At 39.2% G+C, this 27,954-nt stretch overlaps 1 protein-coding gene across 3 annotated transcripts in view; it reads left to right on the top strand.

Annotated features, from left to right (window-relative positions):
* Nucleotides 1–6,147: 6,147 nt before the first annotated feature.
* The window catches only part of ZNF451 (zinc finger protein 451), an 83,421-nt gene continuing 61,614 nt past the window's right edge, over nucleotides 6,148–27,954 (top strand). The window contains exons 1-4 of one of the 3 annotated variants that reach the window (XM_017868257.1): nucleotides 6,439–6,573; nucleotides 7,146–7,229; nucleotides 15,310–15,390; nucleotides 16,870–20,294. In XM_017868257.1, coding sequence (XP_017723746.1) covers nucleotides 6,553–6,573; nucleotides 7,146–7,229; nucleotides 15,310–15,390; nucleotides 16,870–18,363 — 1,680 coding nt within the window. In that variant the 5' untranslated portion in view covers nucleotides 6,439–6,552 and the 3' untranslated portion in view covers nucleotides 18,364–20,294. Of the gene's footprint in view, nucleotides 6,574–7,145; nucleotides 7,230–15,309; nucleotides 15,391–16,869; nucleotides 20,295–27,954 lie in introns of those variants that run through there. The other 2 variants (XM_017868250.1, XM_017868248.1) reach the window with 2 other exon arrangements.

Below are 27,954 nucleotides of genomic sequence, written 5' to 3'. Positions count from 1 at the left end.
GTTGTGATCTTATCAGGGGCTCTCTAGGTGGTGTTTCTGAGATGTGTGGGGGGATGTGTTTGTGTTGGGCTCAGGAAGTTGGGACAAAATAGGGGATTGTGTTTGTACTGGGTCCAGGACTAAGATATGTGGCAGACACCGGTAATTAGAGCAGGACAGAGACTTTCACAACGTTTGTCCTTACAATGTCCGGAGTCTATAGATAACCTAATTAACCTAATCGGTTAGGTCCGGGGTCGATCTTTAACTAGGCTGAGGGCGCCGCCCGGGCTGTCAGGGCGCCGCCCGGGCTGCTTGCCTGTGGACTTCATTTCTGCCTTTTTTTCATTTGATCTCTTTCACTTGTTAGAGGATTGAGAGCAGCAGACTGAGGTCATCTTGTATTGCTTCTCCTGGTAAGGCACGGAACCATCACCTTTCCAGACTGAGCAAGGGTGCTAAGAGGCCCAGTATTCTCAATGTGATGAGTTCAAGGTAGAGCATCTGTCCCAGTGGAAGAGGAGAGCTACTACCTCTCAACTGCACTAGCCCAGTGCTTAGCTTCAGCAAAAGGTAGCTGAGGACAGGATGAGAAACAGTGATGTCTTGCTCTTTACACGAAGAGGGCCCTCCAAGTGGAAGCTGAGGAAGGGGGATAAGGTGGAGAGGGAGCCTGTGTTCTTGATTATAGCAGTCTGGAGTGAAGTCTGTCTTGCTGATCTGGGAAGGGGGTGGGAGCAAGTGGTCTTGGTTTATATACCACAGACGCTTTCCTTTCTTACAGAATTTTCAGATTTTCTTTGATATATGTTTCTTCATTTGCTGTTGGCCCTTAGGACTATTTCCATAGGCTTTAAGTGATTTTTTAAAATGTTTTTTTTTTTTATCAGTTTCACATGAGAGCAGGCCAGTGGAGCTCCTCATATTGTCAAGCCAGAAGTACTATTCTTTCTTTCTTTTTGGAGACACAGTCATGCTGTGTCGCCCAGGCTGGACTGCAGTGGCATGATCTCCGCTCACTGCAACCTCCACCTCCTGGGTTCAAGCGTTTCTCCTGTCTCAGCCTCCTGAGTAGCTGGGATTACAGGCGGGTGCCACCATGCCCAGCTAATTTTTTGTATTTTTAGTACAGATAGGGTTTCATCATGTTAGCCAGGCTGGTCTCTAACTCCTGGCCTCAAGTGATCTGCCCACCTCAGCCTCCAAAGTGCTGGGATTACAGGTGTGAGCCACCATGCCCGGCCAGAAGTACTATTATTTCTTATAACTGCATATGAATTTAAAATTATCACAAAAAGAAACTTCTTTTAAGAAAAAGAAAAGAATCAGAACATAAATATACAGCATGGCAAAACTACATCTAAAACAAGTATTATAGGTCTCATGGTGGAAAAATTGGACCCACAAGAAAAGTTGTTAATTATCTCTGATATTTCGAACCATTGATATCTGCAAAATGATTACTAGGTATGTGCAATGAAGGCTATTGATGTTATCCTGTATATCTGCACTCTCTGTAAAAATGCTGTCAAATGATGTAATAAAAGTTAAAAGGAAATTAATGAATTCATATTTAATAAATTTTAAAATGGAGAAGGTAAGACTTTCTTACAGAAAATGCCAATTGAAATCATTGAGAAAACAGTAGTATTGGACAATTACCACTTGCAACCATCATAGTAAAAACTGATACAGGCAAAAATCATCAGAAAATGATATATTAAAGGGAAAAGTTTCATGAGGAAGATGATGTTTGCATGCCCTGAAAGTATATCCTCACAGATTGCTTACTAGTTGTAAGGGGAAAAATAGCAACTACATAGTGGTCATACTAGATGACACCTTGACCAGCTGGCTATAATTAATATCCTCAATGAGGGACAGATAGCCATCATGTGCCTCTACATGTAATAATCAAAAACATTTATAATGTCACTGATAGTATTTTGTTTGGTCTAACCTACATCTAATCATGAGGAAACATCTGACAAACCAAAATTAAGGAACATATGATAAAATAAGTGACCTTGGTTCTTCAAAAACATCAATATAATAAAGACAATGGCTGAAAAATGATTCTAAATTAAAGAATAAAGGGAAATAACATCTGAATGCATTATGTGATCCTGGACTGGATATTGAATTTGCACAATTGACAAAATGTGATAAGGACTGTAGATTTTTTAAAAAGTATTTTATCGTGGCCAGGCACGGTGGCTGTAATGCCAGCACTTTGGGAGTCCGAGGTGGGCGGATCATGAGGTCAGGAGTTCAAGACCAGCCTGGCCAATATAGTGAAACCCCATCTCTACTAAAAATACAACAGATTAGGTGGGAGTGGTGGTGGGTGCCTGTAATCCTAGCTACTCGGGGGGCTGAAGCAGGAAAACTGCTTGAACCTGGGAGGCAGAGGTTGCAGTGAACCGAGATCACGCCACTACACTCTAGCCTGGGCGACAGTGCAAGACTCCATCTCAAAAAAAAAAAAAAAAAAGTATTTTATCAATGTTAACTTCCAGATTTTGATTAATAGTACTATTAATGTCAAAGAAAATCCTGGTTCTTAGGAAATATATGCTGAAATTTTAAGGGATAAGGAGGCACAATACATGAAACCTACTTGCCAATGTTTCAGAAAAAATAATATGTAAACATATGTCTTAGACAGAGAATATGGTAAAACAAATATTATTCTTCCAATTTTCTATAGGTGTGAAATCATACCGAGATGTCTTGCTTCTGCTTAGAATTTTCACTCTCCTTTAGCTTGTAGGAAGTAACAAATGTTAGTTATACCTGTCTTAAATTCCTCCTCAGTTGCTCTTAAAGAAATCAATTTTGACAATGATTTTAACATGTAGATTATTGTAAAAGAGGTTAGACAATATAACCTTCTAATAAGATTGTTACAATTATACCTACCTACTGCACTACAGACAATTTGTTTAATGAATACAATCTGGTTCTAATATTTTGGTTGTCTATGGTGTTTTCAAACCCCTTGTTAACCACCACAAGTTGAACCCTCAGTAGTTTTGTTCAGTGGCCTGACATGGAATAATACTAATAATATGATCCAAATACACTGAACTGAACTGTGATCCTCCAAATCTTTCTAGAAAGAAAATAGGATATGTAGCAAATTACTCACAATGTTTAGTAATAACACCAAAACTACTGTCATCAGTTTACTCATAAGGCAAATGCATTTTGCTTGAAAGGGAGAATGTCCATATTCTAAGCCAATTATGATAGCTCGCTCTAAATGGGTCAAGCAGCTTGTGCTTATGAACCAATGACAGAAATGAGCCACCCTCTTTTGTCCTGTGTTCCAAGAGCCTGCTTTTCTTATGGGTTAGTCCTTTATACTTTTCAGAATCATATGCTCTTTATTTTGCTCCCATAACTCCCAGGCAATATCTATGACACCAGGTTGCTAAGAGCCATTTTCTTTCCTGGAGAATATTTTAAAATGCCTACAAATCTATTTCCTACTTCATCAGAAATTATTAAGAGTATTCCAGTTCCACATCTTTTTTTCTTTTTTTTTGAGGCAGAGTCTCGCTCTGTCACCCAGACTGGAGTGCAGTGGCATGGTCTCAGCTCACTGCAACCTCCGCCTCCCAGGTTCACGCCATTCTCCTGCCTCAGCCTCCCAAGAAGCTGGGACTACAGGTGCCCACCACGCCTGGCTGATTTTTTGTATTTTTAATAGAGACGGGGTTGCATCGTGTTAGCCAGGATGGTCTCGATCTCCTGACCTCGTGATCAGCCTGCCCTCGGCCTCCCAAAGTGCTGGGAATAGAGGTGTGAGCCACCGCGCCCGGCCTAGGATTTTCTTTTTATTTTCTTTTTTTGAGACAGGGTCTTGCTCTGTTACCCAGGTTGCCGTGCAATGGTGAGATTAAGGTTCACTGAAGCCTTGACCTCTTGGGCTTAAGCGATCCTCCCACTCCAGCCTCCTGAGCAGCTGGGACCACAGGCATGTACCACCACACCTGGCTAATTTAAAATTTTTTTGCAGAGACAGGGTCCAATTATGTTACCTAGGCTGGTCTTAAACCACTGGGCTCAAGCAATCCTGCTGCCTCCCAAAGTGTTGGGATTATAAGTGTGAACCACCACCCCCAGCCTGGATTTTCTTGTAAACACATAGTCCAGCTGCCCAGAAAAAAAATAAATTACTATTCCTATTTAAGTAGGTTTCCTCTTTCAGGGATGCTTTTCTTGATGGCTTGACATGTGATATGGTTTGGACTTGTGTCCTCACCCAAATCTCATGTGGAATTGTAATCCCCAATGTTGGGGGAGGGGGTTGGTGGGGGGTGATTGGATCATGAGGGTGGATTTCCCCCTTGCTGTTCTCTGATAGTGAGTGAGTTGTCTATGAGATCTGGTTGTTTAAAAGTGTGTAGCACCTCCCTGCTTTGCTTTCTTTCTCCTCTGGCCATGTGAAGAGCTTCCTCTTTCCTCTTCACTTTCTGCCACAATTTTAACTTTCCCAAGACCTCCCCATCCATGCTTCCTGTACAGCCTGTGGAACTGTGAGCCAATTAAACCTCTTTCTTTTATAAATTTCCCAGTTTCAGGTAGTTCTTTATAGCAGTGGAAGAACAAATACAACATGGTTCTAATTATCCTATATATTTCTTGAATTTTTGAAAAATATGCTTTGAGAAATGTTAGGTACACATTTTCAGTGGAGATAAAACACTAATGTTATCTTGATAGTGTACATACCACAATTTAAACATTACATTCCCCAATTATTAGACATTTAGATGTTTTCCAGTTTTTTGCTGTTATAAACAAACCTGTGATGTATCAGGATAATCCCTGCAACTACAGTTACTGAGTTGTATGGTATGCCATGAGAAGTTTTTGGGTCTAACCACATACTGCTTATTTGTATTCCAAGAATTTTACCCATTAACTCCTGCCTCAACCAATTAAATATTAGAGGAAACTATCACCAGCCCACTAGGAAGATGTTTTAAATACAAGTTTTGCCTACACATTAACGTTTTAAAAATATTTAATTTACATACAGCTTTTGAAGAACTCCCCATGCAGGTCTGTCATTCTCAACTGGCCTCCACGAGTCTCAAGCTTACTAGGTAGAAAGTAACTAAAGTCATAAAGCACTTGGTGGAAATGCAGGAAATGTCAAATAGTAAACAATAATTACTACAGGCTTAGACAATTAGATGGTAGTTTTGCATACAAACAAAAACAGGAATCTAAGATGCTAAATAATTTGTTCTTTTTTTTTTTTGAGACAGTGTCTCGCTCTGTCACCCAGGCTGCAGTACAGTGACATGAATTCAGCTCCCTGCAGCCTGGATCTCAATCTCCCGGCCTCAAGCGATCCTCCTACCTAAACCTCATGAGTAGCTCGAGGACCACTACGCCTAGCTAATTTTTGTATTTTTTTTGTAGAGATGAGGTTCCCCCATGTTGCTCAGGCTGGTCTCGAACTCTTGGGTTTAAGTAAACCGCCCGCCTCGGCCTCCCAGAATGTGAGGACCCGCCTGGCCTAAAATAATATTCACTTAATTCTTTTCATAAACTTTATTGACAAAGATTGGTGTGTTTTTTTAAAAGCCTTTTAAATTTTGGTAAAGTATTACCTGAGAAAAGATTAAATGCATAGTTGAATATAAAAGATCTATTTTATAGACTTGTTTATGAGTGTGAACACACAATAGGTTAAACGGTCAACCTTACAGCAGTCGATAAAATAGATCTCTCACATTCTCTGAGTATATCTGAGAATTTTCAAAATCACTGGCTAGGGTTTAGTGACAGCTAGGTAGACCTCGGTTCCCTTTCCTATTGGGCCCTGGACTTCCCATCCCTATTTTCTTCCTCAGGTGTATTAATACTGGCAGGGCCTCGGAGACTGACGCTAGGGAAGAGGTGTGTAATGTAAGGACACTTCAGATTCTTTCCTGACCTTAGAATTCAGCTAAACCTCCACATAGCCCCTCTGCTCAAAAATGAGTAAATACATAAATTTAAAAATGAAAAAAAGAGAAATCCGTTCCCACCACCCACCTTAAGGGCTAAAAAAGAAAAATCAATGCGCTGCGCTTCACAACCATACCAAAACCAAACAAATACCAACTCAAACCCTCCCTCGCATCCTCCCACATCTTCCCAGCGCTTCGCTATCTCACAGGACCCAGCTCCCTGGCTTCGCCCAATTGCAGCTGGAGTCTCCTAGGCGCAACGCATGCGCCTAACCTCGGGGTTCTTTTCCTCTCCTTTCCACCCCGGCGAGGAGCGTCTCGGGGTCGACCCGACCTACAATTCCCAGCATCCTGTGCGGCGCGGGGAAGGAAGCCCGAGAGTGAGAGAAAGCGGTTCCGAGGGGATAGCGGGCCAGTAAGGGCCGCTCCTCTTTTGAAGCGGTTTTGCGTCTCTTTCCGTCGGTGGCGTCGGCGCTCACGCAGGGGCGGGTCCCGGTAGCGCGAGGCGGTGCAGGGCGGGAAGGGGAGTCGTGGCGGCTGCGGTGGCGGCGGCGGCAGGGTCAGCAGGAGCATTGGTGCTGTCAGCACGGCCGTCGGAGACATGGGAGACCCGGGGTCGGAGGTGAGTAGTCGAGTGAGGGCCCTGGCGTTCTCAGAGGCGAACCGCGAAGGGTTTATGTTTTCTGCGGTCTGAGGCCTGGTTCTCCATCGCAGCCTCTGGGCGATACCTCTTCAGCGTCTTGGGCCGAGCCCAGCTCTGAGGCCTGGTGCGTGTCTGAGCGAGGAACCCGCAGCAACAATGGCCGCTCGTCCCCCCGCACGGGGCCCGGCGTTCGTTGTGGCCCCGGCTGGGCCAGTGGGAGCGACGTTTTAAGGCAGGATTGCCCTTCGGTGTTGAGCTTGCATTGCTTCTTCTGGAGTAGATAAGGGGAATTCCGAGAGTCCTCCTTCTGCAGTAGATAAGGGGGATTCTGAGAGGCTGGTATTGCGTTTTCAGCGTTGGGTCCTTGCAGCTCCGCACATGCTGTGGCAAGAGCCGACTGCTCGAGTTCTGTTCCTGGTCGGGTTTGCGTGAAATTGTGCTCAGTTCGTTTTCCTCAAAAGCTCTTTGTTTTTAATTGTTCCTTTCGGAAACGCTCTCTTCCTACAAGAATGCGGCTGAACAGATAAGCATGTTTTGGCTTGTTTTTATAGATAATAGAATCTGTCCCTCCAGCTGGCCCTGAGGCATCTGAGTCAACAACGGATGAAAATGAAGACGACATTCAGTTTGTCAGTGTAAGTAGCAACTGATGATTGGGTTTTTCCCAGAGTAAAAGACTATGGTAGGCCCTTATGTAATTTTACCTCACCTGGTCATTTAATGTTTATGAGTGTCTGATACATACTAGACACTGTGGAGCATGGCACAGGATTGGGAACTTTACCAAAAGAGCTGTCTGAGCCACCCCCGTAGCCATCACAAAGAGCATGGCCTAAAGAACGTGCTGTACACTTAATCTCACCCCCTGCCTTTCATTTAGACTTAAGATAAAACGCTGGTCTCTAAGACGCTGTTTTGAAATGGAGCAAGAGTAACTTCTAAAGGCGACACGGAGGAAGGAGCTGCTAATGATGAGCAAGGTCGTAGAAAACAGGAAGGGTTGCGAGAGCCCAGAATCTTAGCGTTATGGTGCTTCTAACATGAAGGCAAATAGCTTGAAGATTTCGCTAACCTCTGAGATCATCATGTTACAGCATAGTACAGTTGATGCTCATAATGAAGAATCCTGCATCACTGGGAACATACTCTATTTTTCTGAGTTTCTTCCCTTTGGGACAGACAGTCGTTTTCAAGCCTTAGTAAAGTATAGACAGTCAGATTCCTGGGCCCCACTGCAGACCTACCGAATCAGAATTTCAAGGCGGGGCCTGGGAATTGTCATTTTCAGACAAGTGCAGGGACATGTGGATTTCTGAGCACACTTTGTACAGCATTGGTTTCCAAAGCAGAAGGGAGTGTTTTATGATGTATTTTGGGGTGATTTTCATCCATAGTTATTGGAGTTTTAGAAAGGCTTTGCGTAAAGTATCTCAGCTAGCTGGGCAGAAAATAGTTGTGTCCCAAACTCTTCTTTTGGAATGCCATAGTTAGTTGCAGTTTGGTATTCAAGCTGTAGAATATTTTGTTAAGTGTCTGATGTGCATTTGTGGTGGATGCTGGGAAACCCTGTAAAACTGGTTATTAAACAGTTTGTTCCCCAGCATTAGGGCTGTTTTGGTAATTCATTTTTGTATGGTATTTTAATAGATTTGTTTAGGAGTCCTTCACAAGATTGTTTTATTGAATTTCTTTCCCTTTACCAGTGTATATTGTGCTCTCTCCTTTTCATTTTGAATTTCTACGGATTTGGAGTAGAGGATGGGGTTGAATTGTATTCTGCCCTTTCCTTCACCATGGGCTGAAATATGTTTAGTAACAGGATTCCATGGCTCTTGAGGACAGATATTTCAGGTTCTTCCTGAATCTTGGTATATTTGTGAACCGAGTGTTTTTCTCATGGTGTTTAGTAGAATAATACTAGGAATGACATACTTCTTTATGAACTGTGGCCCTTGGAGAAACACAAGTAGAATCTCTTAATATTTGAAAAATGTTTTGTGTAATGAATTACAGTGTAGCTTGTGACTAGTTAATATAGGCTTGAGTTCAGCTTTGGTTTAAAGGTGTCTTTTAATTTAAATTTTCTGTTAGATGTAGAGGATCACTTCCATCTTTGCATCAAGAATAAAGAATGTACAATCATTGAATATCCAACGTGATACAACTTCTTACTCTTATTCCCAAATAAACGTTCAGAGGTTTCACAGCTCCACATGGAGAAGTGAATTATATGTTTTAAGTGCAATTACGATACTAAGAAGAAGCCTATTAAAATGTTTCACTTTACATTTAAGTGGCACCACTTAAATGACAATAATAGCTTAATTATATTTCAAAATATGTTCGGAGACAGAATATTTACTTTTCTCTGGAATCCAATCCTATATGTGACTCCTCCAGCCAGTAATGCTTATTCAGTAAAGATGAAAAGTTTGAGTTCTTCAGATAAAAGTGAGTATTGTGATGTCACTTCATTTTTAAGGTTTGGATTTCATAGCTCTTGCTAATCTGATTTTTCCACTTTTAGTCCACTTGGTGGCACAGCAGTTACTCTGTGATTTGTAGAATACAGAATCTGAAACTAAACCCAGCTGAAGGAAAGGAGTGATATAGATACGGAGGGGAGGTGCAAAAATGAGCCATCGCATTTAAATTTTATTGAAATAAACATAAAAGTGCACAATTCATAAGTATACTTGTTGGATGAATTTTTGCAAAGCCAATACATGTGTGTAAACAGCGCCTAAACCAAGAAACAGAATGCTGCCATAACAAAAACTTCTCATTTAGGTCTGTTGTTCTTATTTCTGCTTAGTAATATGATCCTTTATTCAAGTACTATTTTTATATCTTTCTTTGAAATTGCAGATTTTTTATGTGATTTACTTCTAAAAAACTAATAGCTGATGATGTGATAGTTCACAGTGCTATTCTAGATATAAAGGTATACAAACTGCTGAGGGAACCTATCGTAATCTTGCTAACAAAACAATAACAAGAGATTCAGGTTTCAGCCAAGATTATTGATATAGCGTACAATCATTGGAACTTTCAAAATAGTCAGTGAAATCAGGATATAATTTCCTAAATAGCTTCACTACCACATGGGTCAAGTATTAATACTTTAGCTACAGTAGACAGGAGTCAGGCAGAAAATAGGATTATTTGGCTGGTTGTCTTGGGGCTGTGATGTAAATAAAAATAGTGTTGAAGCTCATAATATGCAAAGCCGTGAGTTAAGTTCCTTAGAGCTACAAAGATTAATTTGAAATACATCCTACCCTTAAAGATCAGTATTTTAGTATGAATGACGAGATAGGAGGTGAGAAGTATGTAAATAGTCCTTAGAGGTAGTAGAAAGTTCTTTTACAGAAAGTACATAGGGCTGTTAAAAAAGGACATTAGACTTGCAGTTTATCATCGTAGTAGTTAGTGGTAGTAATAAGTAGTAGTTAGTATTTACATGTGTTTAAAAGGGCATTTTGAGTAGAAGAAACAAGGAAAAGCATCAGAATGGGAAAGCAGAGAGGATTATGTGTAGTTCTGGAAGATTTTTTGTTTTTTTAAAGTGGGAGGAGGCGGCATGGGCCAGGTAGTATAGATCTTGAATGTTGGATTAAATTTGAACTATAAAATAGGCACAATTGGAAACTGTTTGAAATGTTGCCTGTCAGGACTGCACGAGTAACCTGTGTCCCTAGCTTCTCTATATGGGGGGAAAAAATGATGAATTATTTAGGGTTTTAGATTTATGCTCGTATCCATATTCTTTGTTTTAGAGAAAACTTTGGTTGTAGTCAACTACCTTTTTAGTAGACCATATTTTGGTATATTGACATCTCTTTCCAATTAGTAGGAAATTGGTGCTTTGGCCTAGAGAATCAGTTTTCTGATAATAGGAATGAAAGCTTTTTATTTCATGAAACATATTTTAAAACTTAGAATATTAGTTTAACTGTTTCCCTAAACTGTTTGGCCATGCTTCTACATGTGCTTCTGCCCCTAAATTGTGTGGTATTGGGAATAGAATTCTTTAATTTTTAAATTTTATTTTTATTTAATTTTTTATTTCTATTTCAGAGTCAGGGTCTCTTGCCCAGGCTGGAGTGCAGTGGTATGATCCTAGCTTACTGCAGTCTCAAACTCGTGGGTTCAAGCAACCCTCTCGCCCCAGCCTCCCGAGTAGCTAAGACTACAGGTGCACTCCACCATGCCCACCTTAGAATCCTTTATTTTTTGTTAGTGGTGCAATAGGGCATGAGAATGATGGTTTACTAGTTGATGGATAGAACAAATGCTAATAAAAATACCTTGTAATTACAGGACCATATGCAGTTATAGTTGAAGATATAAGTAGTAATTATAAATATTATAGCAAATTTTTTTTCTTGATGTTTTTATTATAAATATAACTTCTTTTGAGAAATTGGTAGTTTATTTTTGGTCAGTATTACAAAGTATTCAGAGATGGGGTAATAGAGGTGGTCCATTTTCTCTTACTGAAGGAAGAAAACGTGTTATTTCAGAAGCTTAGGTTAATAAACATTGTTTTAAAAATAGTATTTATGTTTTGAACCACCTGACAGTTATAGTGACTATACAGCCAGTTGTGTTTAGAGAACCAAGTGTACCTCACTCAGTTTTCCCATCTGTTAAATGGGATAGTAGTGATAATTCAATATCTCACCTTGTAAAGTAATTTGGGGATCAAGTGAAAAGTACATGAGAAGCTTTGCACAAGGCATGGTACAGGGCTCAATAAATGTTACTGACTCTTAGTAAATAAATGGAGAACTAAATGTTTTACTTCTGTAAGCCCATTATCATGGAAGTTTTTCCATATCCACTGTGAAAATTAGCTAGTGTACACTATTTGTGTATAAGTAATCTTTTCCTTTGGGGTACATGTCTGTCCTTATTTTTCCACTCAGTCTCTTTGCCATTTTAGTGATGTTCAACATGATTCCCCTTCTCATTCTACTCTATCACTTAAAGCTCAGTAATTATTTGTTGAATGTATATTCTAAATGACTTCTGCTTTTTCTCAATTTTGGATTTTCTGTGATACTTTTTCTTTTCTTTCTTTTTTTCTTTTTTAAGAGATAGGGTCTCACTCTTGCTCAGGCTGGAGTACAGTGGGATAATCATAGCTCACTGCAGCCTTGAACTCCTAGGCTCAAGCAATTCTGCCACCTCAGCCTCCCAAATACGTGGGACTACAGGCACGCACTACTGTGCCCAGCTAATTTATTTTATTTTTGTAGAGATGAGGTCTCACTATTTTGTCCAGGATGTTGTCAAACTCCTGGACTCACGTGATCCTCCCTCATTGGCCTCCCAAAGTGCTGGGATTATAGGCGTGAACTACCACACCTGTCTGGATTTTCTATCCATATTTTCCTTTTTTTCTTTTCTCTTCGTGTGAATCATATAAAATTGTTGTTCTTCAGTAGTTGAAAAATGTTTGCATATTGGTTTAATGGTTCACTGCAAGAATAAATTTCTGATAACCTTATCTGTCCTTACTCCTTCCGTTTAAACATTACTACAGATTTTTTTTTTTCTGAGACAAGAGTCCCCCTCTGTCACCCAGGCTGGAGTGCACTGGCGTGATCTCAGCTCCCTGCAACTTCTGCATCCTGGACTAAAGAGATTCTTGTTCTTCGGCCTCCTGAGTAGCTGGAATTACAGATGTGCACCACCACGCCCAGCTAATTTTTGTATTTTTAATAGAGATAGGGTTTCGCCATGTTGGCCCAGTTGGTCTCGAACTCATGGCCTCATGTGATCCACCTTCCTTGGCCTCCCAAAGTGCCGAGATGACAAGCATGAGCCATCCTGCCTGCAGCTACTTTTAAATTCTGTTTTTGATCATTTTCTTTTTTCTTTTCTTTCTTTTTTTTTTTTTTTTTTTTGAGATGGAGTTTCGCTCTTTTCACGCAGGCTGGAGTGCAGTGGCACGGTCTTGGCTCACTGCAACCTCTGCCTCCTGGGTTCAAGTGATTCTCCTGCCTCAGTCTCCTGAGTAGCTGGAATTAGAGGCGCCCACCACCATGCTTGGCTAATTTTTTGTATTTTTAGTGAAGACAGGGTTTCACCATGTTGGCCAGGCTGATCTCGAATTCCTGACCTCAGGTGATTTGCCCGCCTTGGTCTCCCAACGTGCTGGGATTACAGGCATAAGCCACTGCCCCCATGTTTTTCTTATTTTTTTCCAGCCCATTTTACTTTTTACCTTGCATCCTGTCATCTTTCATCTTCCTCTTTACTTTCTGTGCATGGGAACTCTGCCTCTGTGTATTTCTGATTGCCGGTTGGGGGACTTTTGTGGTTTGCTATTTCTGTGGGCCTATAATGAAGGTTCCTAATGCATATTTCTTAAAGAGAGCAGAGTAAGATCATTATATCAATGGGAAAAGCTATCATATTTTAATTTTTCTTCTTGGATCGAACATACGATTTTCAGTCTTCTTTTTTCTTTTTTTGTGACAGAGTCTTGCTCTGTTGCCCAGGCTGGAGTGCAGTAGTACCATCTCAGCTCACTGCAGCCTCTGCCTTCAGGGTTCAAGTGATTCATCTGCCTCAGTCTCCTGGGTAGCTGGGACTACAGGTGCCTGCCACAACGCCCTATTCCTAGTTTTAGTAAAGTCAGGGTTTCACCATGTTGACCAGGCTGGTCTTGAACTCCTGACCTCAAGTCATCCACTTGCCTCTGGCTCCCAAAGTGTCGGAATTACAGGTGTAAGCCACCGTGCATGGCCTATATTCTTCATATCAGGTGTAGATTTTAAAATAGATGATTCAGCTCTGTTGACTATATATTGGAGAGTATTGGTTCCTCTCTCTCTTTATTTTTTACTTCCGCCTTATAGTTTGAGCAAAAATCTCAGTTCCTTTGTTACAGATCCCTGCCCAGTTTTGCCCTCTTGTTTTATATGATATCTGAATTAGTACCCAAAAGATGGCAGTTTCTTGGTTGAGCGGAAGTCATAGTCTAGGGGAGAAAGAAGCTGTCTTTGAGACTGGATGCCTATTCTAGGGAAGAAGATCATTACCTAGATCTCAGCTTCTGTCTCCAACAGTCAAGTTTCTACATGCTACAAAATCCTTTCCTCAGCTATTATTTCTTCTGTGTTCCTTTCTCTTGTTTCCAACATACTGGATTTCTCAAAAGAATATGGCCTTTTCTCCTGCATTCTCGAGTGTTTTAGAGCCTGGCTTCTGTGCTTGCTACTTTCTTGAAAGTTGCTTTCTCAAAGACCTTTAAAAATGTCTGGTTGCCACATTCAGTGGCATTTTATTGTTGCTGTGTTTCTGGCCACATTTAACACTGATAGCTTTTTATTGAGGCGATACGATAGTTCAGTTTAGTTCTAGAGTTTAATAGTCTTCTAGGGGAGCAACTCTCAAATCTTTATTTCCAGGTATGTTCATACTTCCCAGATTAGAGGCCTGCATTTTCAGCTGTCTGCTAGATACACCCTGTGTACTACTGTTACTTCAGCCCATAGGAATGTCAGCTTTCTGTTTCTGCTTTCCAAAGTTATACTAATGGCATTACACCTGAGCTTAAAACCTTAGAGATCACTGACTCCTTGTTTTGTTTTTTTTAAATAATCTTTTAAATGTATTTTTATTTTATATATTTATTATTATTATTATTATTGTTATTATTGAGACAGTCTTGCTCTGTTGCCCAGGCTGGAGTGCAGTGACATGATCTTGGCTTACTGCAACTTCCTCTTCCCAGGTTCAAGCGATTTCTCCAGCCTCAGCCTCCTGAGTATCTGGGACTATAGGCATGCACCACCATGCCCGGCTAATTTGTATATTTTTAGTAGAGATGGGGTTTTACCGTATTGGTCAGGCTGGTCTCAAACTCCAGCTTGGCCAACATGGTAAAGCCGCATCTGTACTAAAAATACACAAATTAGCTGGGCGTGGTTCTAACCTCAGGTGATCCGCCACCTTGGCCGCCCAAAGTGCTGGAATTACAGTCTCTTTTAGTTTTCCATTTTACTTGTATTCTCTTGTATGTCCACTACCATACTCTTCTTGCCATCACCACCATTAGTTCTGCATTATCGTGTGCCTGTACTAATTATCTTGCTTTGCCTGCTCTCCACACTCCTCTAAGTGATTGATCTTCTTGAAGCACAGTTCTCTTGTTATTGTCTTATTATTATTTTTTAATTTTCTTTTGCCTATTGAATAAAATCTAGGCTTTTAAGCCTGACATTCAAGGCCTGGTTGATGAAGAAATTAGATTGGATGGAAAGAAAGAAGGCAGAATAATTCAGGTTTGACGCTTGACTCTGCAGTGGTGGGTGATGAAGCTGAGCTATAAGTCAAATTCATTTTCGAACTTGGATGTATTAACAGACTTTTGATACCAATTCTAGGTGTAAAGCACTGGATTATAATATTTGTGTCTTTGTAGCACTGTTCTTGTATTAATTTTCCTTTCCCAAGTAATTGACATGGCCTTAATATTCTACAGGGGTGTAGGTACTTTTTAGGTCTTGTCATCATTTTATATTTACGTATTTTGAATATTTTCCTCTGCTGCTTTTGTTCTGGTTATTTTCTGCTATCCACAAAGCTCCCTCTTCAGAGTAATTCTTGCCAGTCCCAACCAAAAAAACTAGTAGGTTTAAATGCTAATTTGGTTTGAATAACTGTTAATGGCTTGTACATTTGCTTGATCGTTTATAGGAAGGACCATTACGACCTGTTCTTGAATACATTGATCTGGTCAGCAGTGATGATGAAGAGCCTAGCACCTCTCATACTGATGTAAGTACATTACATTTGATTTGTGTTTCTTCACTTGTATCTTTTAAGAGATATTCTCTAAAGAGAGTTATCAAATCAGTGATGACTATTTAGAAATAGCCAGTTCTATTAGAATGGGCTAAAATAGGTAGTCCAAGGAGTTCTTTGCCCAGATCTCCTACTTCCGGTTTTTTTCCTCTACTTTGAGTGACGATATGAAAAAATGGTAATAAGACTCTGGGAAATTCTAAGCCTTAGAGGTGGTATCTGATAAAAGGGAAATGGAATAAAAACTGCAAGCTTATTGATTCCTCTTTCCCTTCTCTTTTCTTATACTCTTCTCAGGTGCCCTATACAACAGGATTCTTTTGTTCCAGAACCACATGACCACAGAAAATTTGTTTTCTCTTAGAAAAAAGGATATGTAGAGATCCTTTTAGGAATGAAAAGTGAGGGAAGGGTTTATAGGAGATACATTACTTCAGTCATCATCCCTTTCACCTTTTCTGTGCCCCACATATTTAGAGTTACTTATCTTACCTGTGATGTACTGGTTGTAGGTTTGACCCTTGGACCAATACTTTCCTTGCTCTGAGAAGTGAACTAGTTGAGCCCTTTGTAACAGTCTTGCCTTTCATTTGTCCTTGCTTTAGCCCAAACTTCTGTTAATGAGCTGTTTTCTTCTTGGATTAGAAAACTCTTACTGTTCAGAGTGGCCACAGACTTCTTGCTCTGTGATATAGGGGATTGAGACTTGGACTTGGAATCAGAATACCTGGGTTTGAGTCCCAGCTTTACTCTTTACAAATTCTGTGACTTTGGATAAATTAAGTAACCTTTTAACCTCCGGTTTTCAATCAAATAAGAATAATACCTACCTCACAGGGTTGTTGTGAGGATGAAATGAGGTAACAAATTATAACTCCTTATACTACAAACCATAAAGTAGGACTATACAACTAGAAAGTTTTGTTATTCGTGGAGAGTGAATGACAGAATTTTCAGAGGTGCTTAAAATGACTCTAATGGGGGAGTTTTAGATTTTTTTTTTCTTCTTAGTGAAACTTTCCTTAAGTTCTCTTTGCCATCATTAGCTTCTTGCGTATCTAGAATAGAACTTAACATATCTTGAATGGAATATTTTTTTCTTTTATTCTTATGAGTGGTCTCAACACTTATTCTTACGCTAACACGGGACCAAACAGCAGGCCAGGATAGCACCACATGATCTGAGCTTGTTTTTACTCTCTACTTTTTCATAAACAGAGTCTCAGATTAATGCCAATAGTTGATATTGGGTCTTTGGGGTAGCGAAGTTTGTGGATTTGACTTCTCTGATTCCTTTTGCTGACCTTGAGTGGATTGTATCTTTCACTGTTAATTATAATAATTTAAAAATTGAGTTCTACTTACTGGACGTGAATCTCTGCACTTGAAAGTTAACATATTAAAAGCATTTTTTTTTCTTCCTTGGTTTTCTTGTTCATGTGGATAACCCAGAGAATGCCTGAATCTAAGGTGCCATCCTCTGAGAATCATCGCCCAGAAATGTGCTCTAGCTGCAGTGTTCCTCTTCCCATTGGAGATAGCAGCTCCTTCTCTGGGAGTTGTTCCAGCAGTCCAGAAAGGATAGTTTCTCAAACTTCCTCTGTTGAGAACCCATTGGAGAACCAGAAAAATGATCAAAATAATTCAGATACTAAGATCTGTGAGACAGAGACCCTTAAATCATCACAGAATTTTCAGACTCTGCCTTCATCTCCACTTCTGGTCCCCCAAGAATCTTTGGCCTCTTCTGAGGTCAAAGAGAATTTACGTATAGATTCTTCTTCAGCTTCACAGCATGGACGGGATGCCATCCTCTATCTCCAGACACAAGTAGCTGAAATGTCCCGAGTGATACGTGATCTGCAGTCCAGGAGCTGTTTTAGATTTCATCATTCTAGGCCAAGTGAGAACTCCTCAGTTCCTTGGGACATCTCCACCTCTAAGGAGGAAAATTTATCCACAGTTGAAGAAGAAACTGATTACAAATCACCATCAGCTGATGACAAAGGGCAGCCATCTGACCCCAGCCAATCTAGTTTCACAGGTCTTTTGAAGAGAATGGAACAAAGAGGTGTTATAAAAAGGGTTACATTACAATCTGAAGCAGAGTCATGTGAAGGGAAACCTGATTGTGTGACTTCTAAAAAACGTTTGGTTCCTCCATTGCATCCTCTTCTGAGAATTGCCACCACTGAGGTTTTTAAAGACCCTGCTGATTGCCATCCTTCTTCCTTCATGGGACACAGGGTATATCCTGTGGCCAAGGACACCTCTCCTTTCCAACCAAACCCACCAGCTGAAGGCCCCATTGTAGAAGCATTAGAACACAGCAAAAGAGGAAATACAACATCCCCTCTAGATTCTACCTCAAAAGAAATGGAGGTCATGGGTTGTAGGTTTTACCATGCTGCCTCCATTGCAGCCCGAGCTGCTAGCTACATGGCCTATATGACTCAATATCAGCGTAAACTCTGGGAAGACATGGAAGATCTGGTTCATGACCCAGAGTTTGATCGTGGAAAAGCAAGATGTATAATATCTGATGGTATGGATGCAGGCCTTTGGCAACTTTGTACTACTAGGGACATAATGGATTCTGTAGTCAGAGTTATGGCCATGGCCATAGACTATAGAAGACAGGCCTGGCTTCGACTTACATCTCTTACTAAGAAAACCCAGGAGAAGATCTCCCACTTGCCCTTTGATGGTACTTCCCTTTTTGGACAAGATGTGAAAGCTATTGTTGCAGAAGAGAACAGTGTAAAAGAAAATGACTATAAAGATCACAAATACTATAATCAGCATCGATACTTTTATAGTCATGATCAGAAAGCACATTATCACAATAGAGGATACTCCAAAGGGGATTGGTACAAACCTCGAAACCACCCCTATAGATATAGAAAGAAGGGAGACTCTCCAGAACGCCATGGGTACAAGAATTAGTAACCTGTTTTATGTTCAGCAGAATAGTCATTCAAGATCCTAACTATTTTACTTGTTCCTCCTCGTACAAATAGGATCTACAGGTAGGAGATCATCTCAAAAACTGAATGCATGTCTGGAATGATCACAGCTGACATTTGAATTGTAGACTTTTGAAATGAAGTATAAAATAAACTCATGACTTACTGACCAAGTGAGCAGGGGAGACTTTCTTGAAAGGGTTGGACAAATGTTTATCCTTTATTTCTGGTCCAAAAATAAGTTTGGAGGAGGGCCACTCAGGAATCTGAATCCTCTTGTGATTAAAGAAAAATATAAAGATTTTGTTCCTCAGGAAAATCTTATCTGTAAACTGAGGACTAGCAGATATGTTGAATCTAGAAATAACCTAATACTAGATCTCTGTTTACTAAGACCAGAGGTAAATCCTTCATTTTTAGGTTATCAGTGCTTCCTTGTTCAGGCTTCAGTTTGACAGATCTTCACAAAATGACACATCTGTTAAAATGTCTTTATGTCAAGATGGTCAACTCACCAAGAGTTCATACTACTATCAAGCTCTGTGAGACTTCAGAATCAGCCATGAAGCTTTGTGTCAACTGGAATTCAAGTCAAATTTTGCCAAATCCAGTTTGCTTCCCCTTGGAATGGCTAGATGTCACAGGTCTTCTATGGACACCAACTGGAAAAAGACTTCTACCTGTAACATCTCTGTAGAAATTGCACAGTAACTATCTTCATCAAGACTTTGATGGCCACCATACCATTACTACTCATAAAGCTACATGTGAGAGAGTTCTTTGTTGTCATCAATCCTAATAGTCTTTGACCTATCAAGCTCTCATATCAAGTTGTAAGACTGAGTCATGGTAGTCTCTCACTGTAAGCTGGGCCTTTCACCAAGATGGCCTTCTTAAACAACCTACCTTCTAAACATTTAATTCTTTTGAGCTTGATAGTGCATCACACTCTAAATACAAAAAAGATACGCACATCAGTGCCCTGGAAATAAAGGATGTTACACGATCCAGGCATGAAAATCTGAACTCCTAAGAACAAGAATTCCAAACATGCCTGACAATCTTGTCCCCTTATTGTAATAAAGAGGGATACCATCAGTCTAGATTTTATTGAGAATCCTTAAGATTTAAAGCATAGCTGTGGATTTAGTGAAGAGAACATGATATCCATTAAGAATTTGAAAGGCTGAAATCAAGACTTCAGTGATACATTCTTGGTTACTTGGTTACTTAATTTAGTCAGATTCTTAGTGTAAGAGACAGATTATCTTTTTGCTCCCAGTTGGTCCCAGTAATCGTTTTTCACCATACGGGAACTGGCAGCAGATACCTCAGTTATATGTCCCATAGTATCTTCTCTTTAGACTCAAAGTAGTGGATGTATGGTATATCAGCCCTTAGATCCTTATCTTCACAGCATGACATCAGGAATGGAAAATATGTCAAGTTTGAGGGGTCTGAATACATCACCTAGTATTATTTGCTTGGCAGCCAAAAACAGTTGTTTTTCTTTTAATTGACAGACTTAATTCTGTAACTTCTGTGTTTTTTCATCCGCTTGGTCGAGGCATTTTGGATATACTACTAATTGAATATGGCACTGTTTTATGGTGTATATGGCTTCTTGCCATAGTTGTTGCACAGTGGTAATTGACATTTTCTCTGGTGCCACGATTTTTAATAGTTTATAGGAAGCTCATTCCTCCTCCCCCATCATAACTATATTCAGCACCCATTTTAAAATCTACTTTTCTTCCTTTCCTTATTTGTGCTACAGAGGTTGTTGGTGTAAATTTTCCTACTTGGAAGAAATTATTTTGTCAGTTAATTTCCGGGTACTGTATTGGTCATGTTTGTACTATTTGTAGATTAAACTTGAACTAGTCTTAATAAAGGGGATATTGTTTTGCAGATTTAGCCCAGTCATATAAAGAGTTAATATTTACCTTATTTTTCTGTATTTTACACAAAATTTTATTTCCACTTCTGTGGAAAAGGTCCATGCCAGTGTTCTTTACAAACTGTCTTTCAAACTAAACCCTAGAATATTGATTACCTGAACAGAAACAAAGGCCTAAGAAATCATACATTTTTGTGGCTTATGTGTATTGCACCAATCAAGCAATCCCATGTGCTCTTGATACTGGCACTGTAGTTTTATCTTAGAGAACTTGCCACTGGAGAACTCAGTGTTGAGAGACCTTGGAAATGTTTTATGTGACTGCACATAAGTGTTCCTAACTAGCTAAGGCTACTTCAGACTCTTTTTACTTTCCATTTCTCCCCTTTTCCTTCCCTGAATTAGATGCTATGTCTTAAACTTGGTGGTTTTCGAAATACCCTTATTTCAAACCTTAAACTAAACCGAAATAAGTTATGCCTGAAAATGTGTTTGTCTGAAACTATTTTGGCACTTCCCTTTAATATACTTCCCCTCCCCTTTGCCTTTTAAATTGTGGTTTAAAAAAAAGAAAAGAAAAGAGGCACATAAAGCTTAGCACCTTAACCATTTTTTAAGCGTATGGTAGTGTTGACTATATTTGCATTGTTGCGCAGCTCCTCCATTCTTAAATATTTGTAAGATGATGTTGCTGTTCTCTTTTCCTCTTGTGATATTTATGTTGCCCAGTAATAAGTAGAAGTATCCTTTCTTAGTTACTCTAACTGATATGCCCAAGTGTCTCCAGATACTCTGTTTTCCTCGAAGTGTAAAGGTATTAGGAAATCATCAAATTGGTGACCAAGTAGTTCTGAAAGGATTTGACTGTTTAATAGGGATGGGGACAGAATGCAGATCAGGAAGAGTTTTTCGTTGTAGATTAGTTTCTTGAGTGCAAAAGAAATATCTTTAATGTGTTTATTTTTTATTATTTTAAAATCGCTGGCATACTTGAATGATGATAATGTTATAAAACTTAAAGTGAGGATTTGGTCTAGGGAGATTACCCCGGTAGAATCAGAAACTCTTAGATAATAAATATTCGTATTATGCCTGCCATGTTCAGAGCCTGCAACAAAATTCTCTAGTAGGCCAACCTCTAATGTTTAAATACCTCTAGGTTTTCTAGGAGGCCTTGGAATAGTTGCAAGTTTAATGATCTGTTATTCTCAAAAAGGATGTATCTAATGATCTTTTTTCTTCAAAATGTTACTTCTTGATTAGATATACAATGTATACAGAGACAATATGGTTTCTTGTAGTTACTGTGTATAGAGAAGTACTGTTTCCATTTTTATATGAAGTGCCTTTTTAAATTCTACACTTTTCTTTAAAACTTAAACTTTGATGTCTTGCATATATTGCTGGTGGTATTTATGTGAATTTTGTACAGTGATTTAATCTTGTAGTTTATTACTCTATCATTTGTACAATTGCACTATCTAAATGTACTCCCTTCTGAATGTTAATTTGTTTATAGCACTGTTGATTCATTTCAGAAGGTTGTAGAGTATACCTCCCTCCCGCTTATTTAACTAACTAGACAGTAGTTCTTTTTTGTTATTAGTGAGTGGCCAATTTTGGGGGGCCTTAAGACAGCTTTGTTTTCTATAGATATGCTCTAGGTTTTCTGATTGTCTCATATCTAACCTTGTTCTTAGCCATGGTAACACAACTTAATATTTGATAAGTGGTTGTGTTTACTTGGTTAGAATAAGCAAGGACATTTTTAAAAAGCCAGTAAATTTGCTGACACTTTTATCTTTTTTTTTTAAAAGACTGAATGACAGCTTCCTTATCAGTATAATTACATTTAAACTTTTTTTTTTTAAACTGTGTGGCAGCTTCTTTATCAGTATAATTTCATTTATTTACTTAGCCCTCAAAATGACGTTTTGAAGGGAGCATAAACTCTTTCAGGCTACTTGGACACTATTTAGTATGCTTTATTAGTACTACACTAATAATTTACTGAGTGATACCTAAGTGACCTGATTGATAATGTCCTTAAGGACCTGATACATCCAGGATAACCTCTCAGGTACTGTAAACAAGGAGGTTGAAAAAGACACATTCCAGAATCCCTTTGTCTGGTAAAATTGGATACTGATGTGGATGGACATGACATTCATTATTCTTGAACATATAACTAGTTGACTGGGATTCTGATGAAGGTTTGAAATTATGGATTAGATATTTGTAGAAGTAGCTTAAAGATTGCAATAAGTGAAATCTTTTTTTTTTTGAAATGGAGTTTCGCTCTTGTTGCCCAGGCTGGAGTGCGATGGCGTGATCTCGGCTCACTACAACCCCCACCTCCTGGGTTGAAGCAATTCTCCTGTCTCAGCTTCCCGAATAGCTGGGATTACAGGCATGCGTCACTATGCCCAGCTAATTTTGTATTTTTAGTAGAGATGGGGTTTCTCCATGTTGGTAAGGCTGGTCTCAAACTCCTGACCTCAAGTGATCTGCTTGCCTTGGCCTCCCACAGTGCTGGGATTACAGGTGTGAGCCACCACGCCTGGCTGTGAAATCTTTTTTTTTTTTTTTTTTTTTTTATGTGAGGCGTATTTTGCCACAGTCTCGCACTGTTTAGTTTCTCTTGTCTTTTGGAATTTATCATTCTGTATTTAATGTTAGTGGCTAGTCCAATAATTGATTGTCTCATCTGTATGCATCTTATGCATGTGATTCAATTGACTAGATCAATTCTGTATGGTTTATCATAGTAGATACACAAACCAGTCTTTATTTTTTACCTAAGAAAATATATAGGTGGAAGTTATCAGTAAACTGGTGATTATTGTATTGAATGCAAATATTTTTATTATTTTTCCAGATATATTGAGTTTTATAAACCATTAAAATATTATTTTATGAAATTTCCCTTCCTGGATGAGTAGAATATTGTTTTATTAAATCTTCTCTTATTAGTGGAATATTTTTGTACTTCTTTGTCTTTTCATTTACTTGTTTTTTGTTGTAATGAAAACTTTAGTAGTGTTTGGTACCATTGAGATAACTTATTACTGGAAATTTTGTTTGTTTCCTGTGGGATATATCTGAAAGTGGTCACAGTCCAACCATGTCCTTTTGATGTTGTTAGCATATCAGTTATTCTTTGTATTGATCTTTTCTTCTCCTGTATTCAACACCTGTTTCTGAAAGGATGTCTGATCTTCCCATAATCTCTTTGATGTAGATGATATTTATTCTATCAGTGTATACTAGACAAGATTTTGATGTGGCTTTGTGTTTGTATATTTAAATACCATATTTTTAAAGCATTAGTAGAAGAGATATTCTAGTTTCTTCTAATGTCCCTTTTAAAAAAAAATAGCCAGTCCAGTATCTCAAACTACTTTGATTTTTGAACTTAAATCAACTTTTAGTGCTACCTTGTTTAATGGTAGTATTATTTTCTCATTTCTACATGTTCACACACATTTATTATATATAGTTTATGGTTAGAGGTATCTTATAAAAATTTTGAAGCCCATCCCCATGAATTTATTATAATGCAGCCCTGATATAACTTAAAGTTAACCCGTTAGAGGCTTTACTGGTTGAGGTAACCTATTTCAAATGGTGTGTTGGGTTTTGTGATACCTTGTCAAGAATTCAATAAGAATTTTCAGGTTGTCTGTATTTTCTTTTGGGACTTTGGAGATCTCTCAAGTTGTATTATTTTGGAGATCTCTCAAGTCGTATTGCTTTCTGTATTCCTGAGTATATTCCTTTGGTAACATGAAGGTAAATAGTTTATATTTGATGATTTTTTTTTTTTTTGAGTTTCACTGTCACCCAGGCTGGAGTGCAGTGGCGAGATCATGGCTCCCTGCAAGCTCTGCCTTCTGGGTTCACGCCATTCTCCTGCCTCAGCCTGCTGAGTAGGTGGGACTACAGGCACCCGCCACCACGCCTGGCTAATTTTTTGTATTTTTAGTAGAGACGGGGTTTCACCATATTAGCTAGGATGGTCTCAATCTCCTGACCTCGTGATCCGCCCACCTTGTCTTCCCAAAGCGGCCTATATTTGGTAATATTTTTAAAAGTTCTACTTTGACCTTAAGTGTTTCAAGAATTGTGTTCAGTTAGTAGTACTTTTGTAAGACTAACCCTGCTCATATGCTATCTTTGCTCCATGAGCTATCATAGTACTGTTTCCTTTCATTACCCATAAGAGTGGCTGTATCACAGCATTCACTTTTAAGGGCTGCAGTGAGACCTCTTGTTAACTCCTACTTTTATCTGTGATGGCTATGTTTCACACTACCTTTATTTATAAATGTAGTAATGTGTTAAATAACTATCATGTTGTGGTCCCTTAATACCTCTTTTGATTGGTGAGGTAACAGTGATGTGGATGATGAAATAAAAATGTTTCCCCAAGTCACTAAGCACAGTTTTCAACTCATTTTTTTTTTTACATATTTAATTTACATATAACTACTGTTAGGTATGCAGCCAGTTCCTTTTTGCCTTCATTAGAATATAGTTACATAAATAGTTTCATTTAGATTCTTGGGACAGAGTGGCCTGTGTATTGATCTTTCTTTAATGGCTTGGAACAGCTTCTATATATTCTGACAGGTCTTGGAAGCATGTTGATATCCTTGAGTCTAATTATCATCTTCCTGCCTGGGAAGGCAGTAGAAGAAAGAATCTGCATTTGTATAGTCTCTATACAGGCTCTGTGCTGGTTGCAAGGCACTCTTGAGAGAGAAATTCATTCTTACTATGCAGATGAAAAACTGAAACTTAAGAGTCATTAAGCAACTTGCTCAGGTAGTGGAACTGAGCTTTAAATATAGACTTTTTCCAGTCTCAATTCAACATTGTACTAGGCTGCCTCCGTGTGTTTTTCAAAGCCCCATTCAAGTTTTACTTCTATGGTAAACTCATTTTACATACACAAATCTTTTTTTTTTTGAACTTTTTTTTTGGCTTTTCTGTCCCCCCCCTAGTAATTGATGTTTTTTTTTTTTTTTTTTTTTTTTTTTTTGAGACGGAGTCTTGCTCTGTCGCCCAGGCTGGAGTGCAGTGGCCGGATCTCAGCTCACTGCAAGCTCCGCCTCCCGGGTTCACGCCATTCTCCTGCCTCAGCCTCCCGAGTAGCTGGGACCACAGGCGCCTGCCACCTCGCCCGGCTAATTTTTTGTATTTTAGTAGAGACGGGGTTTCACTGTGTTAGCCAGGATGGTCTCGATCTCCTGACCTCGTGATCCGCCCGTCTCGGCCTCCCAAAGTGCTGGGATTACAGGCTTGAGCCACCGCGCCCGGCCGTAATTGATGTCTTACATTAACTGATTCCTGATTATTTCAGTTGTCAGATCAGGAATCCTATCCTCTTAGTTCTCTCATTGAGATTTCACTGTACTGGACTGAGATTATTCTTGATTCATAGTCATTGGTTTCTGTTTCCATTCATTTTCAGCACTGATTACGTTAATCGTATTGCTTGTGTTTTTTCTTTGTTCTATGTTGTTTATTACATTCATTTTGTTTCATATAGACACTTAATTTTTTTTTTAACTGGCATTTTGAGGATATTGGTTTAATGGAAGGAAAAAGGAATGGTGCAAAAAGCACATGGTATTTGAATTCCAAAGACCTTGACCCTCAGTATTAGCAAGTCACTTATTTTCTGAGCCTCAGTTTTCCTACTCTCAAATGAGGTAATATCCAAAAGTACTTTGAAAACACTAAAGCTGATACAGATTTCCTTTTTTAAGTAATTTTGCTGTTTCTATTCATATTGGATATGGTATTCTATGGTATTAACTATAGATACATACATTTTAAAATGTATCTAATAGCATGTAAATGTTCATTTCATGCCATGTGATCATGTTCCCCCTTTTATGATTTTTTAAGACTAGCTTACAAGCCTAACAGTGTACTAAGTCATTAGAAGACATATTTAAAGTAAAATAGTCTCTTTTCCCAAGTACAAGCTAAGAAATGCTCATAATAAACAATAAAAAAATAATAAGAGAATGTAGAATGAAGAGCTAGAGTGTATATGTGTATACAATTTTTGATAGATGGTATTTTGTTATTTTATATCTGTGTTGAAAACAGTCTTTTAGTTCGTCAAACATCTTTTTCAGTACCTGCCATGTGCAGGCAGGTGTTAAGAAAGGTCTGAGAATACTGAGGATTAATAAGAGATGGCATATTCTCAAGAGAAGTAAATACCAATAAAGTATGAGAGCAGATGTCCTTTTTGGAAGAATGCCTGTGGTGATGGAACAAAAAAAGCCATATAGAGGGATGAGGAAAGCTTTTCTTACCAAGTGGATGAGCTGAGTTTTGGAGGAGGATTAGGCAAGAGTTAGTTGGCCTGGTGGAGAAACAGGAGCCAGGCATTCAGGTGGAGGAGCAGGAGAGTGCAACAGTGTGGGTAACATAATGGAGTGTGTCTGGTTTCAGAATTATAAAAAATAGTCTTTAGAGGAAACAGAAAAGGAGGAGACTAAACTAAAAGAAGTTGATAAATTATCCGTGAATATGTACAGGTTCCTACATATTCAAAGTGTGCTAAGTTTGTGTAGCCATGTAAAGTTGTAGGAGTTGTCTCTCTAGGAGTTGGTTTGTACCATAGTCCATTATGTACATCTAGAACAATTCTTTCTTTCCCGGAACTGAGCCCAAGCTGGGCTTTCAACAGTGCACCTTTGGCTCTGGGGCAGCTCAAGCAATCGGAAAGAACTGAGGCACTGGTAGAGAACAACTCTGAGGATGAACAGGGTAATGCCCCGAAGTGGAATGTGGTATCCCTTCATGGTTAAATGGTTGGAAACTTCAGGGTCACCTGTGGAAAGGTGTCCTCAGGGTAGCTAAAAGTGGTTAATTTCCTTGTGTTTTGACTTTACAGATGATTTCTAGGTGGACTTGGGGAAAATAAAGATACTTATAAAAATATTGCCTCATTGGCATTTGGAGGTGTTGTATTGAAGGAGGAAGTGGGTTCCTATCACCAGAACCCTCTGTAGGTGATTCAGATAGGAAATTGGGTTGTAGACCTTGTCACAGTAATATCTCCAGCAGCTCCAACACATTTTGTCAACTTCATGTTTAAGTTTTTTTCCTTGCTGTTGGCCACCTTTAGCTGCTGCTTCTTTTTTTCTTCTTTTCCTTTTTTTGTTTTTGAGACAGTCTCGCTCTGGCTCCCAAGCTGGAGTACGGTGGGGTCATCTTGGCTTACTGCAACCTCCACCTCCCAGGTTCAAGTGATTCTCCTGCCTCAGCCTCCCAAGTAGCTAGGATTACAGGCACGTGCCACCATGCCTGGCTAATTTTTTGTATTTTTAGTAGAGATGGGGTTTTGCCACGTTGGCCAGGCTGGTCTCGAACTCCTGACCTCAAGTGATCTGCCCACTTTGGCCTCCCAAAGTAGTGGGATTACAGGCGTGAGCCACCGTACCAGGCCCCATCCCACTTTTACTTTTATTTTCTCAGTTCATCCTTTTTTTTTTTTTTCTTCTGTGCCGGAGGTGAAACAGTGGCATTCAGGGTTAAAAAACTGTAACTCCCTTTTGGTTTGTCACACATCATATTCAGAGTTACTGTGTTTTTTTTTTTTTTTTTTTTTTTTTTTTTTTTTTTTTTTTTTTTTTTTTTTTTTTT

Source organism: Rhinopithecus bieti, unplaced genomic scaffold (genome assembly GCF_001698545.2).
Source record: "Rhinopithecus bieti isolate Rb0 unplaced genomic scaffold, ASM169854v2 scaffold_841, whole genome shotgun sequence".
Classification (NCBI taxonomy): domain Eukaryota; kingdom Metazoa; phylum Chordata; class Mammalia; order Primates; family Cercopithecidae; genus Rhinopithecus; species Rhinopithecus bieti.
This window is presented reverse-complemented; position numbering and strand designations above follow the sequence as displayed.